Below are 22,409 nucleotides of genomic sequence, written 5' to 3'. Positions count from 1 at the left end.
CTTTTTTTCCCACTTGCAATTTATAAGCAATCTGTAAGAGATTCTTTTAGGCCATACAGATATCCTGCTTCTCATCAAAATCCTCTATCCGTTGCCCAGATTTAGCATCCACTTGAAATTCTTGCCTGAACCAGTCTTTTCTTTGATGATTGCACAGTGATAATTTTCCATTCCAGTCTTGCCTCCACAATTACAAGTTGGCTTTCAGAGTTGTATAAGCAAGAGTCCTTCCTTTCCTCTCATTTAATTTTTTTATTCCTCTGTTAACCAATGTGGGTTTATGGAGTTCTAATTTTTCAGTGGCCAGTAACTTAATCCTTAATTATATTGGTGCTGAAATTGTTTCCTATTTGTCTATGCAGGGAAGGGTTGTCTAGTCCTAAATTCTAGTGTATGGCCTTTGAAAAATTCTGTTGGATAATAGGAATATGTAGGCTAGGTCTGTGGTTTCAATATCTATATCTATACAACATTCAGAGAACCCATCATTTTTTAAAATTCTTACTCAGAAACATTAACAAAAAAGCAAGAGAAGTTGCCATGTAAAGGGCTTAGAAGAATCCTGAATCTGACTCTCAATTTTTCACTCCCCAACTGTTGCTATCCCTGAAAGGTTTCCGCAGAGCACCTGTGTACTTGACAGGGTGAGGTGATAGGTCTGATGATCGGTCTGTGTAAATGTCCTTGTTCATCATTCCTTTGAATTTTGTTGAATGCCTAAAGGGAGCCATTCTTCCTGCCTAGAGGAATGGACTAGGCCTGTGGCTTTGAGTGGCCTGTTGCTGTTGAATGTTTTTTCAGTGGTTTTCATCAGGATAAAGATGAAATGATTAGTGAAATAAGCCAAATGGAGAAGGATACATCCTGCATGATACTGCTTTTATATGGAATCTTTAAGGAAAACAAAAAAAGCCTAGAAATCAGTAGTGAAACGGTTTCCGGTGAGGAGGGCTAGGAGAAGTAAGAAGTTGGTAAAAAGCCACCAACTTGCAGTTGGGAGAATTGTCTGAAGATCTAATGTGAAACATGGTGATTAGAGTTGATGACACTGCATTGTATAATTGGAATTTGCTAAGAGAACAGAACTTAAATGTTCTCATACTTAAACAAGTTAAGTAGGTATGGTGATAGATGTGCCAGTTAACTAGATGGCAGGATCCTTTCTCAATATCAAATCATTATGATGTAGACTTTGAATATCTTAGAATTTTATTTTACAGTTATACCTAGATAAAGGTGAAATAAAAACAAATGATATGATTATCAAATTTAAGGGTCTTAGTTATTAAAACATCAGTCTTTGCAAAAACCAATGATGCTTTCTTACTATATGCAGTAACATGGAATAAAAGTTAGAAATGGTTAAGTTGACATTTACAGGACTTTAATAGTCTCATGGTTGGGTTTTTAATATATATATATTTTTAGATTTTATTTATTTATTTGTTAGGGAGTGAGAGAGTACTTGCGTGCTCGAGAGCAAGTGATGGGGGGTGGGGAGGGGTTGGGATCAGGGCATGACAAGTAGACTCTGCACTGAGCTCCGGAGCCTGATGCAGGACTTGATTCAGGTCCCCGAGATCATGACCTGAGCCGAAACCAAGAGTCTGAAGTTTAAGCAACTAAGCTATTCAGGTACCCTTACAGTGTCATGTTTTTAAACTTTTATGCAGTTGAGGCTTTAATTTGAGAATAATAAATCAGCTCCTTTAATTTTGAACACTTTAAAAACTGCAATGGTTTGCTGTTATATATAGATACACATGATTGAATGTGGTTTTAGGTTCATGCGAAATGGATTTTGGACACTGATGTTTTCAATGAATGGATGAATGAGGAGGATTATGAGGTGGATGAGAACCGGAAGCCCGTGAGCTGTCGTCAGCGAATTTCTACCAAGAATGAAGAGGTATTTGGTTTGGCATCATTTTTCTCCACTTGATGTTTCTTCTTTCTGGGCTTCAATGTTGTCAGATCTTCACTAATAAGCTCTGACATACAGTCCAAGGTGTATCACTCGTGAGGTATATGGAAAAGTTACCAAATGGCCATATAGCCATCTCAGGGGCTGACATTCCCAAAGAAGGGGCCTGACGATCTTAGAGGGTCATCAGGATTTAAAATGGCATATGCAGTGTGGCATTAGTATAGATGATTTTGTTTTCCAGGTCTGATTTTAATTTTGTGAGCCAAATATTTATTATGGGGTAATTTTAATTTAGTTGTCGGCTTTTCAAGGGAAAACTAATTTTGTCTTAATATTTTTTAATAGCTTTGTTACTGTACACACAGTAGTTAGTACATTGTATAGGCCTCAACGGGAGAGTTCAGCCCTTTTTAAAGGTGGGATGATGTGGTATTTATTCCTCTTTAATCCTTTAAGAAGCCCAACCACCAGAAGTTTTAACGTGGTTCCTGAGAAGCCACAGCCGGCAAAGGTAGGTGTGTCACCCAGAGGGAAAGGAGTCTGAGAAGAAGGCTTAGATGTGTTGGTGTTGGCTGGTGACTGTTTAGGAAAGATTCTTATTCCCTTTCACTGGGAATACATCAGGTTTTTGCTTTTTGCTTTGTATTGTAGTTCTTTGAAAAATTTCTGAGACAGAAATACTTTTAACTATTCACTTAGAATGTACCCTTCTTTTTTTCTTTTTTTTTTTTTTTAAGATTTTATTTATTTATTTGACAGACGAGATCATCACAAGTAGTCAGAGGTGGGGGGGGGAGCAGGCTTCTGCTGAGCAGCGAGCCCCTTGGGCTTGATCCCGGGACCCTGAGATCATGACCTGAGCCAAAGGCAGAGGCTTTAACCCACTGAGGCACCCAGGCACCCCATACCATTCTTTCTTATCTGTTTTCAGCCCTGAGACTTTTTAAACTAAAACTCTTTGGTACACAATGTGTGTTATTTATTTTTAAGAAAATTATTTTAAAACTGGGTCTTTTTCATAGCCTTTCATTTTTAATTGGTCCTTATTTGCTGTGGAATTGGACTTGAAGTTTATTTTTTATTCAGCATCCCTCCCCCATATGCTTACATATTTGCTTTCCCTTAGTGCAGTGCCAACCAATCTTTTTTGTCATTAGGCATATTCTAACTTCTCTATCACATTATTAAAGAGGCCTTTCCATAGCCATCTCTGTTCAGATTTAGATGGCTTTTGTATTATTCACTTATTTTTAGGACGATTCTATAAAAATGCATTTAATACCCCTTTTTAAAAGTTTAACTTCAGACTTACTGTACAGTGTGAACAGTTTAGATTTTCTTTAAAACTTCGTGTATAGGCCTGTAAGATGACTCATATTTCCAATTTTATGCTACCGAGCTTCTGAAAAGAAACAGTTGTAAGGAGTCTGAGGGTACCAGAGATGATGAATGTTTAATTAATGTTTTAATCTCTGATTTTTTTTTTATTTTGGCACCCCTGGTACAATACTTCGGAGCATTTTAGGTGTTAATTCTTTATTGTCTATTTTATTAAATCCCTAATTATCATCTACAGGTTGACTTTGATATTTCAGTGTGTATCCTACAACTACTGAACTCATTAGCTCTGCTAGTTTTTTGGCAGATTCCTTAGGGTTATCTTTATAAAAGATCATGCCATCTGCAAATAGGGATATTTGTGCTTCTATTAAGATTGACTTTTTTTTTTTTTTTTTTTTTTAAAGATTTTATTTATTTATTTGACAGAGAGAAATCACAAGTAGTCGGAGAGGCAGGCAGAGAGAGAGAGAGAGGGAAGCAGGCTCTCTGCTGAGCAGAGAGCCCGATGCGGGACTCGATCCCAGGACCCCGAGATCATGACCTGAGCCGAAGGCAGCGGCTTAACCCACTGAGCCACCCAGGCGCCCCTAAGATTGACTTTTAAGTCATAAATTGCAATCCTGTTTAACATCTTTTGTGTCCTAAAGTTTTCTCCTGTCCCTTTTACTGATGTGTCAGGACTTGTTTCTGATGCACTTTCCCAAGCTCATTCAGTCATTATTGTATTTCAGTAATTAAATAGCATATATTTTGTATTTTCCAGTAGTTGTTGAAAATGCTTTTCCCATTGGAAGCAGAAGGTGAATAGGAACGGTTTTTAGTTGTATGTTTTGTAGCAGTTTGAATACCGGTGGGATGGTTCTGATATTTCCATTGGTGGTACGTCACATGGAAGGTCAGAGAATCTTGACTGCTGGTGGTCTGGGATGCTCTGGTATTATCTTTGTGAAGCTCATCTTTGGACAAGGGTTTGTAGAAACTGAGGAGTCAGAAAAGCTGGCTGATATTTATTTCCATTTACTTCTTCCTAGCCAGTCAGAAGTCCAGAGAGGAGAGATAGGAAAGCATCAGCTAATGCTCGAAAGAGGAAACATTCGCCTTCCCCTCCGCCTCCTACACCCGCAGAATCCCGGAAGAAGAGTGGAAAGAAGGGGTAAGTACTGCAGCATGATTCAGAGGCATTAAAACAAACTGCAGAGGGCATTCCAGATTTTTACATTTATACCAGAAGTTTCGCAGAAAGGAAGTTAGTTGTCTTACGTTGTCTTGGTAGATGTCTTTGCTCTGGTAGCTTGTCTTGTCAGATGTTATCTGATGACCCATCTTTTGTTGTATTTATCCTAAGGCACTGTGCAAAAATCTTTTTTTAAGTAGATATGAATAGTGAAATAACCATAATAAATCTGGTTATATCCAGCACCACACATAGTTATGATTTTTTTCTTGTGATGAGACCTTCTAAGATCTGCTCTCCTAGCAAATTTCAAATGCACGATGCTGTGTTACCTGTAGGCACCATGTTGTATTACACCTCTAGGGTTTATTTATTTTATAACTGGAAGTTTATACCTTACACCAACTTTTCCGTTCTCCCCCAGTGCCTACCTTTGGCAGCCACCAGTATGTTCCTGTGTCTGTGAATTTGTGTTTTTCATTTTGTTTTCTTTTTTGGATTCCACATAAAAGAGATCATACATTTTTCTCTGTTATTCCACCTAGCAAAATGGCCTCAAGGTCTATCTGTGTTGTCCCAAGTAGCAGAATTTCCTTCTTTTTTTATGGCTGAATAATATTCTCTCTCTCTTTCTCTGGCTCTCTCTCTCTCGCGCGCGCACACACACACACACACACACACTTAACTCTGTGTTCCACATAAACATACTGTGGTAACTAATCTGTATTTTAACTATATCCACTCCAATTCTGTGGTCAAATTCTGAGAGAAACTATTTTTTCTCTCTCTGTCCTAGCCATGGGAAGGGGATGAATCTTTGCCTTCTGGTTTGGAATTTTGGCTCCAGCTTAATGAGAGTGGAAACCATGTACAGAATTTAAAACTGAAAGGGATCTTTGAAGTATCATAAGCATCTTTATTTTAAGAAATAGAGATTGAGGGACGCCTGGGTGGCTCAGTTGGTTAAGCAGCTGCCTTCGGCTCAGGTCATGATCCCAGCGTCCTGGGATCGAGTCCCACATGGGGCTCCTTGCTCCGCAGGGAGCCTGCTTCTCCCTCTGCCTCTGCCTTCCACTCTGTCTGCCTGTGCTCACTCTCACTCTCTCTCTCTCTGACAAATAAATAAATAAAATTTAAAAAAAAAAAAAAAAAAAGAAATAGAGATTGAGGTTCAGAATAGGGAGGTAACTCTTGCAAGGTCACATAGAGATTTTTCCTTGGAGTCAAGATTCTAAGCTGGACTCTCAGCGTCCCGTGGCTATACCCTTCCAGCTGTGTTCCGTCATCTGCAGCAAGGTCTGAGGGTGGATGGATTATTTGGCCCTTTATCCTTCTTTTCTCTTCCGCTATTTTTCCTTCCCTTTTCTTACCTCCTTTCTGAGTTGGCCATCTGATATCCAGGCACCCTGAATCCAGTCTTTTCTCTAATTATATGTTGAGCATTGTGGCTGGTAAGGAATTTAAGAAATTAAGTTCACCATAGTTAGTGTCTCTTTCTCTGATTTTACCACCGGTCCCATTTGGGATCAGAATGACTTGTAGAAGAAATGAACCTGTCCTGTTGCATGTTTAGCAGAGTGCCTTGTTCAGGGCCTCACACTTGGGCGTTAGTGACTCTTACTTGAGTGGGGATTCTAATTTCTGGTGAATAGGTTGTTGTAGGGATCAAGTGAGACTCAAGACCTGCCTTACAGTGTCTGGCCTGAAGTAGGTACTTAATAAATGGCAGGAATACTTAACATTTATTATTTTATATTAAATAAATACTTAATTCCTGGCTTGCTTAGCTTGTCTTGCCCAGAATTTTTTTATAATTTAATTTCAAAGAGGTTAAGTTTAGTCTTAGAAAATGACAGATGCAAAATTTCTTCTTTTCCTGCAACTAGAAATTTGTTAAATTTCTGGCTGTTGACTAGACTGTAGAGATTTACTTGTCATCTTCTCTCCTTTAGCTTCCTTTTATTGAATTTTTCCTATAGCCAGATTAGTGTTTTTTTATACCCAGAACATGCCTCGAATCATGTTATTTCCTTCTTTCTTTTTTTTTTAATTTTTAAATCTTTTTTTTTTAAATTTATTTATTTGACACAGAGAGAGAGAGATCACAAGCAGGCAGAGAGGCAGGCAGAGAGAGAGAGAGAGGGAAGCAGGCTCCCTGCCAAGCAGAGAGCCCGATGCGGGGCTGGATCCCACGACCCTGAGATCATGACTTGAGCCAAAGGCAGAGGCTATAACCCACTGAGCCACCCAGGCGCCCCTAATTTTTAAAATTAACATATAATGTATTATTTGTCTCAGTGGCACAGGTCTATGATTCATCAGAATCATGTTATTTCTTTTTATGCTTTTTAAGAGAGAGGGGGAAGCAGGCTCCCTGCTGAGCAGGTTACCCTAGAATCATGTTATTTCTTGAAGGGTAGGATTATCTGAAGCATTGTGTACTGTGTACAAAAGCTGTTAGGGAAGTTAAAAAACTCTTAAGTTTTATAGATTATATTAATGAGCCAGTCATAGTCCTAAAAGGATGTGGTTATTTTGTCAAGTCAATGTATTATGGTAGAAAAAACCACAAAAATAGATTTTTCTTTAGTGATTAGTGAGAGTAACCTTCTTTCTTTTTTTTTTTTTTTTTTTTAGATTTTTTTAATTTATTAGACAGAGATCACAAGTAGGCAAGAGAGGAGGGGAAGCAGGCTAATACAAGCAGAGAGCCTGATGTGGGGCTCAATCCCAGGACTCTGGGATCATGACCTGAGCTGAAGGCAGAGGCTTTAACCCACTGAGCCACCCAGGAGGCGCCCAGATAGTAACCTTATTTCTTAAATCTATAATCTCAGTCTTACAGTTGATGTGCAGAAAATTCAGAGCTTCCAGATATCTTTGTGAAGAAAGCCATACAACTTTTCCATGTGTTCCTGGGCCTGAGATCAGTGCACCTTTCTTCCCACGTAGGGGCTGAGATCCAGTGCCAGGACACTAGTGGCCTCCAAACCAAGATGTGATGTCCGGGAGGCTCACAGTGATGGCACTTACCCCCTACTCTGAGTATAAAACACACGAAATTGGATTTCCTGAAATAGATATATGCGTATCCTTGAATTGAATACGTCTCTCTTCTAATGAGCAGTCATTCAAATTTCCTGTTAAGTTTCCTTTAATGAAAAGACATTGACCTTTGTTTTCCTAACTCAGGTTTTATTGACCTTCCCTGCATTTTTCTTCCTTTTTTAGGTTTTTGTCTCCCTAACACCTTTAGGTTCACAGGCTTTTGAAAAATTGTTATGCAGTCTTTACTCAAAATTTTAAAAATATTTTTACCTGTGTACCTGGTTCTGACCTATGTCAGTATTTGGTCCATCATAGAAGAGAACTCTGCTTAATCACTCAGCAGCATGAGGACTCGGGCTGGCCCGCTATATATTTTTATCAGCTCTTTCTCTACTCCTCACTTATTTGCTTCCTGGCTGTTCCTTCCCAGAACAGGTTATCTCTTTCCTTAAGCCTTTACTCCTGTACTCATTATCCTGAAACATTGTCTACTTTTTGGTGAATTGTTTCCAGTGTTTAGCTTAACTGTCACCTTTGATCTTAAGTCTTATTTTCTTGGTGCTCTTTTTGTTTCTGGCACATCATATTGTATGAGATAGATGATAATTTCCATAATTCCTCAAGGTAAGGAGTCATTCCATTCTTGTTTGAACCCTAATCTGCTTTCTGGAATGTGTTAGTTTTTAAATTAAATGAAGGAAAGAGCAATGGCAATTTTTACACACACACAAACAAAATTGGTACCATCCTAAGTGATTTTACTTTGCAGTTCTTAATATTGGGATGATATAAAAGAGCCAGGAAAATACAGTTGTACATATCTTTGTGAAAATTTCTTACGTAAGCGATTGTTGATGTGAGATAAAATATGTGCCATATTTCCTTAGCAGATGTTCTTTTATTACATAATTTAAGCCCCCTTTAGGATGCTGTCTGCAATTTGTATAGTAGGATTTCTGGGCCAATTTCTTACTTCCAGTAACTTTTATTTTCCTTCTGGCTGTCTAGATGTAATTTGGGAATGTACATAACTTAATTGATTTCTATTTGTCTTTTAAAACAATTCTGAACATAGATTCTAACTATGAGGTGTCTGCTGTGAGTAGCTATAGTCACCTTATTTATATTTTTATATATTATATGCTCTAGCCAAGCTAGTCTTTATGGGAAGCGCAGAAGTCAGAAAGAGGAAGATGAGCAAGAAGATCTTACCAAGGACATGGAAGACCCAACACCGGTACCCAACATAGAGGAAGTGGTGCTTCCAAAAAATGGTTTGTATTCTTCTGCCTGGACTATGAGAGTATTAGATGTGATTTAGTCACTCATAGCAATGCCATGGGATGAATCATTTCTTGCTCTGTGCCACTAGTTTCCAATTTTCTTTTTTTTTTTTTTTTTTTAAATATTTTATTTATTTATTTGAGAGAGAGACAGTGAGAGAGAGCATGAGCGAGGAGAAGGTCAGAGAGAGAAACAGACTCCCCATGGAGCTGGGAGCCCGATGCGGGACTCGATCCCAGGAATCCAGGATCATGACCCGAGCCGAAGGCAGTCGTCCAACCAACTGAGCCACCCAGGCGTCCCTAGTTTCCAATTTTCAAAGTTGAAAATGTTTATGAAATTACCTCTTTCACAGTCTTTTTGTGTACTTTCGCTGCTTATTGAGAAAAACACTGTGACCAAAAAGTGGGGCTCCTTGCTGGGACAGATAGTTGAGCAGGTGATGCTTGATCTCAGGGTTGTGATTCAAGCCCCACAGTGGGCATAGAGCCTACTCAGAAAGAGAGAGAAAGGGAGGGAGAGAAGGAGGGAAAGAAAGAAACATTCTCTAAATTGAGCAGTGCTTTGAAATAAATGTTTTCTTTGTTTTTTTTTAAGATCTTTATTTATTTATTTGATAGAAAAACACTGAGAGGGGGAACAGATGCTGGGGGAGTGGGAGAGGGAGATGCAGGCTTCCTGCCGAGCAGGGAGCCTGATGTGGGGCTCGATCCCAGGACCCTAAGATCCTGACCTGAGCTGAAGGCAGATGCTTAACGACTGAGCCACCCAAGCACCCTTGAAATAAATGGTTTTTATTTATTTTTTTTTTAATTTTTTTTTTAAAGATTTTATTTATTTATTTGAGAGAGAGACAGTGAGAGAGAACATGAGCGAGGAGAAGGTCAGAGGGGGAAGCAGACTCCCCATGGAGCTGGGAGCCCGATGTGGGACTCAATCCCGGGACTCCAGGATCATGACCTGAGCCGAAGGCAGTCGTCCAACCAACTGAGCCACCCAGGCGCCCCGAAATAAATGGTTTTTAAATCCCAATAGAATCAATATACAGATGAGAAGGTGGTGTATTATCTGTGTACTTTTCAACCTATTTAAATCAGTTATTGGGAGGAGAATGTTAGACCCTTTTAACTATATTTGTGCATTTGTTTATTTTTTTCCCTGATTCCTGTGAATATTTTTTTCTTTATGTATTTTCTTCCTGTGCTTTGAAGTTCTGCTCTTTAAGGGCATATGCACTTAGGATCATCATGTCCTGATGAATTGACTCTTATGTCATGTGTGTCTACAGGCCACAGTAGTGCTTGTCTTGAAGGCCAAGTTTTTCTGATGATAATAAATCCTCATCACACCACACCCTTTTCTTTATTTCTAGTTTTTTTTTTTTTTTAAAGTCTTCACTGCACTGGACTCCGGTAGAGTAGTTTTGTTAAATTACACGAGCTTTGTTCCTACACGTTAGATTTCTAACTTCCATTTCTCTTGCCTCCTGTTACTTTCACTTTGATTATGTAAAGCATGTCGATTTTAAATAGCATATTGTTGAGATTTGCGCCCCCCCCCCAAATACACATTTTTTTTTGTTTTTAGTTGGAGTATGTGGTCCACTGAGGTATAACAGAACTATTAATGTGGTTGGGCTTAAGTCTGCCATTATGATTTTTTTTTTTTTTCTGTTTGTACCTCTTGTATTTCCTCCCTTCTTTTGTTTTGTTTTTTTTTTTTTTTTTAAAGATTTTTTATTTATTTGTCAGAGAGAGAGAGGGAGCGAGAGTGAGCACAGGCAGACAGAGTGGCAGGCAGAGACAGAGGGAGAAGCAGGCTCCCTGCTGAGCAAGGAGCCCGATGTGGGACTCGATCCCAGGACGCTGGGATCATGACCTGAGCCGAAGGCAGCCGCTTAACCAACTGAGCCACCCAGGCGTCCCCCTTCTTTTGTTTTAATCCACTACTTTTGCTGTTCTATTCTGGCTTCTGTGTTTGCTTTTCTTCTTCTTCCTCTTTTTTTTTTTTTTTAAGTTTTATTTATTTATTTGAGAGAGAAAGTGCCTGAGTCGGATTGGGGAAGGGCAGAGGGAGAGAGGGAAGCAGACTCTCTCCTGAGCAGGTAGCCCGACACAGGGCTCTATCTCAGGACCCCGGGATTATGATCTGAGCTGAAGGCAGATGCCTAATCAACTGACCCACCCAGGCGCCCTTGCTTTTCTCTTATTTTAGAACTTCTATGACTTCCTTTTTTATATAGCCTAGTTCTAATTGAGATATTCTTCACATAGCATAAAATTCACCAGTTAAAGTATATTTTAGTCACTCCAGTGGTTTTTTTTCAGTGTATTCATTATGTTGTACAATCACCACCTCTTAATTCTAGAACATTTCCATCCTCCTGTAAAGAAACCCCATACTTACTTGGGGTTAGTGTAGACTATCTCCTTCCTCCTGTATCCTGACAACCACTGGTCTGTGTTCTGATATGCAGATTTTCATATTCTCTATTTGATTTTTACCTATTTTTTCTTAGTGGTGGCTGTAGGGATTACAATATACATTTTTCAGGTTTTTTTTTTCTTTTTAAAGATTTATTTGTTTGTTTTAGAAGGTGACAGTGAAAGTGTTGGGGGGGGTGCAGAGGGATAAGGGAGAGAGACTCTCCAGCAGACTCTGTGCTAAGTGCAGAGCCCAGTGGGTGTCTTGATCACAAGAGTCAGATGCTTAGCTGACTGAGCCACACAGTCACCTCTCTCTCTCTCTCTCTTTAAAGATTTTATTAAGTAATCTCTGTACCCAGTGTGGGGCTTGAACTTAAAACCCACGATCAAGAATCATATGCTCTACTGACTGAGCCAGCCAAGTGCCTCCAGATATTTTCCCCTATTTATTTATTTATTTATTTATTTGAAGTTTATTTAAATAATCTCTATACCCAGTGTGGGACTCAAACTCTCACAATCCCGAGATCAGGAGTTGCATGCTCTTCCGACTGAGCCATCCAGGTGCCTCCCCAGATATTTATTTATTTATTTTTAAAAGATTTTATTTATTTGTCAGAGAGAGAAAGGGAGAGAGAGCGAGCACAGGCAGACAGAATGGCAGGCAGAGGCAGAAGCAGGCTCCCTGCTGAGCAAGGAGCCCCATGTGGGACTCGATCCTAGGACGCTGGGATCATGACCTGAGCCGAAGGCAGCTGCTTAACCAACTGAGCCACCCAGGCGTCCCTCCCCAGATATTTATTTTAAGTAAACGAGCTACGAAGGTGTTTGTAGTCCTGTAACAGATAACTAACTGAAAGGAAAAGCTTTAATAATGGATTTAATATAATTTGGACACAGGAATGGCTGAATTCATCAGTGGAGTAGAAAGTTTGGTTCAACTATAGATCCATGTTTGTTTATTAATTTATTATGAATTTGACAGTACTGATTTGTGGGAAGAGACTAAACTGTTCTACAAATACTCTGGAAAGAAATTAGTTCTATTCTTTGTATCATAAATAAAAATTAAAGCTTCGGGTTGATTAAATTGTCAAATTAAATTTAAAACTAAACTTCCAAATACTAATGTACTTTAAGCAAGTGTTAACGTTGGGGGAATATTCCTTAGCCGTTTAATAGAGAATCAGAACTGTAAATTTGTATAAAGATTCTTACACCCTGGGGGCGCCTGTGTGGCTTGGTGGATTAGAGCCTCTGCCTTTGGCTCAGGTCATGATCTCAGGGTCCTGGGATTGAGCCCCACGTCAGGCTCTCTGCTTGGCAGGGCGGCATCCCCCTCTCTCTCTCTGTCTGCCTCTCTGCCTACTTGTGATCTCTGTTGAATAAATAAATAAAATCTTAAAAAAAAAAAAAGATTCTTACACCCTGTAGAGTAAGGGACAGACTATTTTGTACTGGTAGTTTTATCAAATTTTGGGGCCAATAAGTGTGTGAAAAGATGCTCAATCTTATTTAACCAATGATATATGAATTATTAAAGGAATATTTTTCATCCATTAGATTTTCAAAACTTAGAAAGCAAGTTTTGAGAAAGTACCTAGTCTCAAATGCTATCAATGGTAGTATAAATTGATAAAAGCACTTAACACAGTTTGGTTGTATTTGTTCAGTTTTAAAATGTGTACATTGAGTAGTAAATTTTAATGTCAGACCTCTCATTTTAAGTAAGTGAATGTGGATTACACTGCAGTAAAAAATTGCAAATAAAATAAGTTTCCATTAATATAGCAGTAGTTAACTTATGACCCACCTTTGGACACCGTGGATTTATTGGAAATGAAAGAGATTGGGCGCCTGGGTCACTCAGTTGGCTGAGCAACTGCCTTCAGCTCAGATCATGATCCTGGAGTCCCTGATGGATTCCTACATCGGGCTCCTTGCTCAGCAGGGGGTCTGCTTCTCCCTCTGACCCTCCCCCTTCATTCTCTCTCAAATAAATAAATAAAATCTTTTAAAAAAATAAAAGATATAAATTAACTAAAAATATGTAGCATGGAAAGGTCATACAGGCCCACTATTGAATGAGAAAAATAGAGTGCTAAGGAAGAGCGCAGTATGGGTAACATTTCTATAAGATTTAAAACCCTCAAATATGTTTTGAAGTCTACATAGATATATAAAAGGTATTACAAATTCTCCCTCAATTTATTTAAGTGAATGGCACAAAAATTGGAATCAACAAGTGCACAGAAAATGTAATAAAAAATACTTTTGGGGAAAGGATTGAAAGGTTCTTTTTAGGTTTTGACCTACATATTTTTCTGTTGTGTACTTTTTGTCATGGAAAAATATCGGTGCTTAGGAAATTAATTAACAATGCAGTCTGTTAAAGTAAGTGTTAATCCTTCTCTGTTGGGCTTGGGTTTTCCATGAAGGTGAACACTGGATAATTGCGGATTTGCTGTGAGATTCCTGTAGTTTTCAGTCCTCTTTTATTCTATTTTCTTCTTTTAAAAAAGTAGAACTTTCACACTAAGACATGATTATTTTTTTTCTTTCCAGTGAACCCAAAGAAAGACAGTGAAAACACACCTGTTAAAGGAGGAACTGTCGCAGATCTAGGTAAAAACCAAAGCAGTCTATACACTTCTGTGGGTTTTTTCTCTTGAAGATTCAGTTTCTTTGATAAATCTTTCTTTCCTGAGAGATGTCGCTTCCAATTGCTACCTTTTTGTCCAGCATAGATGTTGACCATGGCTCCTTCAGCACCATTGTCATTTCGTTGGCTGCCATACCAGGAAATATAATTTCCTGTGATCCATTTTTCCCATTCTTACTGATTTGATTTTACCTCTTCAGAACAAAAGTGTGCTGTCTCTTAAATGCTTTATTTTCTAAAGTATTTTTTCTAGCTTTCTAAATAGTGTAAGATGAGAATCACATCATCTGCTCAAACTATTTACAAGTCACAGAGTACATTTTCACAAGTGAGGCATAATCCGTGGATGTGCTGTTGGGTAGACAAGAGGAGGATAGTTACTTGTTCCAGTTTAAGGAGATAGAGGTAGTTGTAAACGTCTTTGTTCTTGAGTGTTATATATGGATCTCAGTTTCTTTCTTCACTTGAAAAGATCAAAGGAGGGGCACCTGGGTGGCTCAGTTAAGCGTCTGCCTTTGGCTCAGGTCATCATCCCGGGGTACTGGGATTGAGCTCCATTTTGGGCTCTGCTCAGCAGGAAGTCTTCTTCTCCCTCTTCCTCTGCTCCTCGCTCTTACTCTCTCCCTTGCTCGCTCGCTCTCAAATAAAATAGTTTTTTAAAAAAATCAAAGGAGAATCTAGTGTTTTCAGTATGTATCAAATTTTTGACTTTAGGGAATTTTCCAGCTGGGAGGGGTAATGTGGAAAATGAGACTTCGGTTTCTCCATCTCCTCACTAAGTGAATTCTGTATTTCAGGCAAATTGCACAGATTGTTCCCTCCCCCACCCCCAGGGGTTTTTTTTTCCTTTAAAGATTTATTTATTTATTTTAGAAAGCACAAGTGTGTGTGAGCTCGTGAGCTAGGGGAGGGCCAGAGGGGGAGAGTATCCTCAAGTAGACTTCTGCTGAGTGCGGAGCCCTACTCAGGGCTCGATCCCAGGACCCGTGGATCCCAGATCATGACCTGAGCCAAAATCAAGAGTCCGCCACTTAACTGACTGAGGCATCCAGGTGCCCCTTTTTCAGAGATTCTTGATGACAGCTGTGAGTAGGTAGTTAGGGGAGGGTTTGTTTTGTTTTGTTTTTCATTTCACTATACCCTCCTTTTTGAGGGTATAGCCTGTCATTTAACATTAGTGGATGACTCCATTTTTGATTATGTCAAAAAATAGAGAATTAGAGAATTGAGATTTGTCTTGATGACATTTTATTTAAGGTGGTGTTAGGTTGACAAAATAAATGAAAAAGAAATGCTGTCAAAACATTGTTCCTCTTAATTGTCTTTAACATTATTAATAGGATATTAATAACTATTAGTAATTTCCATTTTCTTTTTTTTATATTGCCTGTTTCACAGCTGGTACTTAGCACTGAACCAAAGGCCAGGAAAACAAAACTAGCTGTATGCAGTCTTTTATATTTTCAGTAATGTAGTAGGGTAAATGATTGTTAAGACTTGATTATCTTCACTGAAACAGTTTGTTAAACAGAGTAATAGTTTATTTCTTAAATATATATCCTGAAAAGGAATCAATCTTTAGTTTTAAGGGAGCGGGTAGTTGTCTTTTTAGAAGCAGAGGTAAGTATTAGAGAATTTTTGTAATAGACTTTACCAGAGGAGCCAAACTGAAGCCAGTTTTAAGCAATAGATAGAGGTGTCAGTTGGATTAAGACTGTGTGCTGGATATAAGGGATCTTCCCTTTGTGTTTGTGAATGGTTTGAAGTCTGAACAGTAAGGATGTTATGGCCCAAGATGCTGCTTATCACAGCCGGAGAGCCAGAGTTTGTGGAATTTGAAACTTGTCCTGGCTTCTCATGCAGGGACCAGCTGGTTTTTCCATGTATCACTGAAGCATCTGGCTTTCTGCATTAGGTATAACCTGAACCATGCCAGGGGTAACTGATCCAACAACTGGAAATGCCTCTTCATAGAGTTGTTTATTGCTTTAACTTGTCCGTATTCTGCCTTATATGTCTTCTAGCTAAGTATACCCAATACTTCCTTCCTTTCTGTCTTGAGATCTCCGAAAGGTCAGGATCTAGGGGCTGCGGTGAGGCTGTGATTGCCTACATGTGAAAGGAGGAAAAGAACGTTTATTTTTACTGTTTAGCAATCCGTAAGCAGGATATCTGTCCCTCCTACTTTAGTATTATCAGAAGCCTATTTCCCTTGGGTACCAAGACTACCACAGGGACAGAAATCTGTCAGACTAAATTTAAATGGTATATATTTTGGCCAGGGAGAGATCAGTAGGTTGTGTTCCCACCATTTAGTGAGAAATTGTTTATCATGTGGTTCAGCAAGATCCAAAGGACAAGAAGTTCATGTTTGACAATGTCATTTAGATCTGTTTGTTCATTTCCTAGAAAAAAAGTCGTCAGGGTGCAGAGCTGGGTGACCGTGATTTATTTACCACATTCACGCTGGCAGGTGTTTGTCTGACACATCAAGCAACAGCGCCATCTCTGTTTTGCATGAGTACCTGCCAGGTGTCATTCTCCATACGTTCGCATTTCACTGTAAAACCATGTTAGCCCTGTGTCACTGATGAGGAGATGGAGCCTGGAGGGGTTCAGTAATGTTTCTAAGTGTACAGCTATTAAGCGACAGAGCACAGAGTTAGGTCCCGGGGTGTCTCACTTTCATTCTTCTGCTTGTGTCCCTGCACTCTGCCCTTGTGCTGTGCTCATTTCTCCTAGCCTTTATGGATGTTCATAGTGACCTTAGAGATCTGTGAAGGTGGCAGGTCCACCCCCATCTGCTGCCCTTTGACCAGGCTGCTTCCTGTCCGGAAAAGGCCTGCTTTGTCGTTCCCTTCTTTCTGTATTTGGAAGGATCCACCCATCCGGCCCCTCTCTAAAATACATTGATTTGTTTTCCTCTGGTACCATTTGATACCTGTTTGTGTATTTTCCTCTTCTCTCTCTTGCCACTTGTAACTGGAATGTAAACTCCAAGAAGTCGGGACCTTTCTTATTCTTCCTTGGGTCCTTAGCATTTGGACCGTGGCTGGCAAGTTTGAGTACTACCTGTTCATGTACTATTGATGTTTGTATATTCTCTAAAATAGAGGCTGGTGGACTTACCCTGGAAAGGGCCAGATAGTAAATGTTTTAGACATTGTGGGCCATGTGGTCTCTCTCTCAGTTGATTAACTTTGCCATTATAATGCACATGCAGCCGGCCTTCATATATAGACAATTATCCATTCCGGTATTTTTTGCTATGGAAATCAGCTGCCTTGTTTAAATTATACTTGGGTTTACTCCTGTGCTTTTGCAGGGCCAGCACAGGAGTGCTGTCCTAGAGTCCTCTGTCCTCAGAATATATTAACACTCTTACCAGGACTTTGTAGTGACTCATTTTCACAGCTTTTCTTTTCTTTTTTTCCTTCACTCGTTTCCTCTGAGATCCAAAATGTCATTACTTTGTTTCATCAAATCGCAGGAGGCAAGAGTCCTAATCAAGTCCTTTACCTTTTATTAGCAAGATCATGACTAAGATAGTAGCCCAAGTAGTAATTAATTACAAATTCCCTGTTGGAAAATTTTAATTATTAATGCTTTGAAGTTCTACTCACTTTGGTGCTTCTGTGTACAATTTCAGTTTACTGAATTACTAGAGGTGGGTTTGCTTTAGTAATGCTTTATTTCTTTCCTATTCTCTGTATGGAACAATTAAAGTTTTGAAAATTACCTTGGTTTTCAAGTAATCCAAAGAGCGGACCTGATTTTTAAATAAATCATGTATTTTGATTTTACAGATGAACAGGATGAAGAAACAGTCACAGCAGGAGGAAAGGTAATGATTTAGTTAGGCCTGGTGGAGAAGTAGCTATCTGAGGGTCCTCTGCATGGAGCAGGAAGAACACTGATTAGAAGTGTCCTTAGAAATGTTCAATTTTGAGGGCCCTTCTGATCTTTTTTTAACACACTCCTGAAATTTGTCTTTCTTGACTCTGAAAATTTTATTGAGAGGAAATTTCTGTCTTCTCATGAAGTGTTCCTCTTATGCTATCATTTCTGGTTCTGTCACCCACTGGTTGCAAGGTAATCAGAGCTCACTGCAGTGTTCCAAGTGTCCTCTGACAGGACAGGTTAAGCAGGGACCACGTTGATCGCCTTGACTTTCTCACTTCCATTTCTTTGGGTGAATCTCCAGCCCCCAGCCCTTGAGGATACTCATAACGTTTTTTGAGCCCTCACAGTCAGCAGCTTCCTGTTTCATCAGTCCTGTGGTAGAGACTGGCAATAATGATGTTGGAAAGTGTTGGATTTCAGGCTTTTTGGTAAATGGCCTTGTTCATTCAAACTGTCATATTTGACTGTGTTATTAGTTAAGTGTAACTGATCCCTAATCCCTCAAATAACAATCCCCTTGAAATAACTCTCTTACTTTGCTGAAAATGGGTAGTTCTTTTTTCATTGAATTAGAGAAATCCCCCAAATTGACACTTACTGTGTTTTTTTTTATATACATTCAAGGAATGAACCTGTTTATGATAGGATTTTCCTGAAAACTTTCGAGAAACTCATCTCCATAAAGCTCTTTAATGAAATTACTCTTACGATTCTTTTCTTTTAAGATTTTATTTTAGTTTTTAAAGATTTGTTTACTTTAGAGAGAGTGTTGCACAAGTAGGGGGAGGAGCAGAGGGAGAGAATCTTAGCAGACTCCCCACTGAGCGCAGATCCAATGTGGGGTTTGATTTCAGGACTCATGAAGTTATGACCTGAGCTGAAACCAAGGGTCAGACTCTTAAGTGACTGAGCCACCCTAGTGCCTGGGAGATTTTTTTTTTTAGATTTTATTTTTAAGTAAGCTCTGTACCCCGTGTGGACCCGAACTCACAGCCCCAAGATCAAGAGTTGAACACTCTACTGACAGAGCCAGCCAGGAGTCCCTATGATTTTTTTCTTTAAAATTAGATTTCTTGGGGCACCTGGGTGGCTCAGTGGGTTTGGCCTCTGCCTTTGGTTTGGGTCGTGGTCTTAGGGTCCTGGGATCGAGTCCCAGGTTGGGCTCTCTGCTCTGCGGGGAGCCTGCTTCCCCCCTCTCAGCCTGTCTCTCTGCCTGCTTGTGATTTCTCTCTCTCTCTGTCAAATAAATAAATAAAATCTTTAAAATAAATAAATAAAATTAGACTTCTTTAGTTAAAGAGCTACTTAGCAACCATTAACAGATGTTATATTTGTAAAAAGATGTCATTGGTTAGTGTAAATACTGTTGTGTGGCAGTGGAAGAGACCAAAATAAGCCAGACAGTTGTGACCTGTAGGGTTATTTTTATGCCAGGGACAAGGAGTATCTTGAAACCAAGGCCAGGTCTGTTGTATAACTAAAACCAAAGCTGGTTAGAAAATAGTTACTCTAGGGGAGACTCTCTGTCAAATAAATAAATAAAATCTTAAGAAAAAAGAAGGACGCCTGGGTGCCTCAGTTGGTTAAGCAACTGCCTTCAGTTAGTTAAGCAATTGCCTTCAGCTCAGGTCATGATCCCTGAGTCCTGAGATCGAGTACCACATCAGGCTCTCAGCTCCATGGGGAGTCTGCATCTCCCTCTGACCTTTTCCCCTCTCATGCTCGCTCGCTCTCTCAAATAAATAAAATCTTAAAAGAGTTATTAAAAAAATAGTAAAAAAGAAAATAGTTACCAGTTAATAGCTGGTCCCATAATGTCATCCCGTGTGTTCCCTCACTCAGATAGTTAAATCATAGACTACTGGCTTTTGTTAATTCCAGTGGCAGTCTTTCCCTGGTTTTCCTTGAGTAAAGGAAATTTTTTATATTCTGAGTTGGTGATATCTACTCCTTAAAAACTCATTAACCATGAGCATATTTTTTACTAGCTCCCCTGATTTGGGAAATAACATTTCTTACCTTTGTAATCAAAATTGTTTCAAAATCATTTAAGTAACAACCAGAGTTTCCTTGGGCCTTTCATACATTATGTTTTTTTCTGTATTCATTAATCTTAAGAAAATTATTGTCTTAAGTTTCTAGGCAGTAATACTAGATCCTCACTATAAATACTCAACACAGAACATTTTCGATTATTATTATTATTATTTTAAAGATTTTATTTATTTATTTGACAGACAGAGATCACAAGTAGGCAGAGAAGGAAGAAGAGAGAGAGAGAGGGAAGCAGGCTCCCCGCTGAGCAGAGAGCCCGATGTGGGATTCGATCCCAGGACCCTGAGGTCATGACCTGAGCCGAAGGCAGCGGCTTAACCACTGAGCCACCCAGGGGCCCCCCATTTTCAATTATTTATTAATTATTTCATAAGAATAAAAATAGTAAAGCACCACAGATAAAAGAGTGATGGATATAATGGTATAACTGTAGAAGATTGAAAACATCTGAATGTCAGAAAACTTACTGCCTGTGGTTTTCTCTTGTTTTTATTTTTAAAGATTTTATTTATTTATTTGACGGAGAATGAGAGAGGGAACACAAGCAGGGTGAGTTGGAGGGGGAGAATGAGCAGGGAGCATGATGCGAGGCTTGATCCCAGGACCCTGGGATCATGACCTGAGCTGAAGGCAGATGCTTAACAACTGAGCCACCTAGGTGCCCCTTCCTATAGCATTCTTGATAAAAATGTTTCATCAGAAGTTAATTTTGAAGGATAAATAATTATAAGTAGAGATTGTTAGATATTGCATAAGTCATTTGTTCTGGAGTTTTGAAACCTTTGAATGTCGTGGGGTACCCCCCCCCCCCCAAATGGGGGCAGGGATTAAAGGAAACTAAAGAGATGTGAGTATCATATAATGTGGATTCCTTGAACAGGTTCTGGTTTGGGGAGAAAAATGTATAAAGGGCATTCTGGGATTTCTTGGAACCATTTGAATATAAACTGTATAACATGATAGTATTTAAAAGTAATTGTTACTACTCTTTACATAAGAAGTGTTCTTGGGTTTTGAGCCAAAGCAATGATTTTTAAATTACTGTATTAGCCAGACCAGGTTTTTTGGTGGAATCATTTGTAAAACCTCCATACATGTGATAAAAATGAGAACTGACTTTCAGTAGTGAAAATGGTTGAGAGTGTAGGCCCTCAGACTGGGTTTTCTGGAGTTACACTCTTTTTTCAGCTTACTGGTTCTGCGCATCATTTTCTCATCCGTAAAAGAGGTGATAATACCTGCTGTTATTGTGAGGAATGAATGAGAAAAGGTGCACATAGCCACTAGCAGATACCTACTGATCAATCTTTGGGACGGGGGAAAGTGTGCCATTGCGCTTCATTAGAGTCCTTGAGTCACCTTCTTATAAATAACTTGAGAACGAGTAATTTAGATTTGTGACCCTAGGATTAGATAAAACTGGGCACATAAGAAGCAGGCTTCTGTGGGAAAAGGTTTGGGCCTTCTCCGAATTGATTACCTCATCTGAAAAAGGGAGGAGTCTGCTGAGTCATCTCGACATCTTATGAAGGTACTTTGAGAACTGTGAAAGGCTGCTTTTCATTGAAATTTGTTTTTCCGAGACTTGAAATTGGATTAGGTAGCTTCATTTTGTGCCATAATATGAGTAGTTGGAAAATAGTTGGAAAAAAATTTATGTCCTATGGTTCTCTGTTTCTCTAAACTCTGGGTTCTCTTCTGTAGGAAGATGAAGATCCTAGCAAAGGTGATCAGAGTCGCTCACTTGACCCTGGAGAAGATAATGTAACCGAGCAGACCAATCACATTATTATTCCTAGCTATGCGTCATGGTTTGATTATAACTGGTGAGTGAGCCGTGTACATGGGTGAGTATGGTTCTTAGGAATGGGGGGACTTCCTTGCCTAAATCCCTGTATCAGTAATCAGTGTCAAATTGGATGAAGGGAAATCTTAAGAAAAGGGGGGAAGGTGAGGGCACCTGGGTGGCTCAGTCAGTCAAGTATCTGCCTTCTTCTGAGGTCCGGATCTCGGTCCTGGGATCGAGTCCCACATCAGGCTCTCTGAAGGGAGTCAGCTTCTCCCTCTCCTTCTCCCTCTCTTTCTCTCTCTGTCAAATAAATAAATGAAATCTTAAAAAAATATATAGCTGAAGGGAGATGGAAAGTGATTTTATTTTCACTTTGGAGTCTTTTCTTTAGAGTAGTTTAGGGATGGAAATGATGATGTGTTGTACTTAGGGATTGTAAAATTTTTTCAGGTTAAACTAACTCATTTAGAATCAGTTACAATTCAGATTGGCAAATAATTTATTATTTAATAATTTTAAAATACAGACATTCATTATGATTTTAAAATATTAGGGTCACCTCGCTGGCTCAGTTGGTGGAGCATGCGACTCTTGATCTCAGGTTGTAAGTTCGAGCCCCTGAAAAAAACACACATTAAAGAAGTACATTTTAAAAAGACCTCCTCTCACTATCTAGTAATGGCTTTATTTTTTTTTTTTTAAGATTTTATTATTTATTTGACAGACAGAGATCACAAGTAGGCAGAGAAGCAGGCAGAGAGAGGAGGAAGTAGGCTCCCCACTGAGCAGAGAGCCTGACG

General features: G+C 39.2%; 1 protein-coding gene across 3 annotated transcripts in view; it reads left to right on the top strand.

Moving 5' to 3' along the window:
• SMARCC1 (SWI/SNF related, matrix associated, actin dependent regulator of chromatin subfamily c member 1) overlaps window positions 1–22,409 on the top strand; it is a 169,685-nt gene that overhangs the window by 59,131 nt on the left and 88,145 nt on the right. For all 3 annotated transcript variants that reach the window (XM_059160755.1, XM_059160754.1, XM_059160756.1), the window contains exons 9-14: window positions 1,784–1,909; window positions 4,300–4,421; window positions 8,640–8,764; window positions 13,766–13,825; window positions 17,669–17,706; window positions 21,525–21,646. In XM_059160755.1, the coding sequence (XP_059016738.1) occupies window positions 1,784–1,909; window positions 4,300–4,421; window positions 8,640–8,764; window positions 13,766–13,825; window positions 17,669–17,706; window positions 21,525–21,646 (593 nt within the window). The remainder of the gene's footprint in view (window positions 1–1,783; window positions 1,910–4,299; window positions 4,422–8,639; window positions 8,765–13,765; window positions 13,826–17,668; window positions 17,707–21,524; window positions 21,647–22,409) is intronic.

This window comes from Mustela lutreola, chromosome 2, assembly GCF_030435805.1.
Source record: "Mustela lutreola isolate mMusLut2 chromosome 2, mMusLut2.pri, whole genome shotgun sequence".
NCBI classification, from domain to species: domain Eukaryota; kingdom Metazoa; phylum Chordata; class Mammalia; order Carnivora; family Mustelidae; genus Mustela; species Mustela lutreola.
The sequence above is the reverse complement of the archived record's forward strand: the minus strand, read 5'-3'. Positions and strand labels throughout refer to the sequence as shown.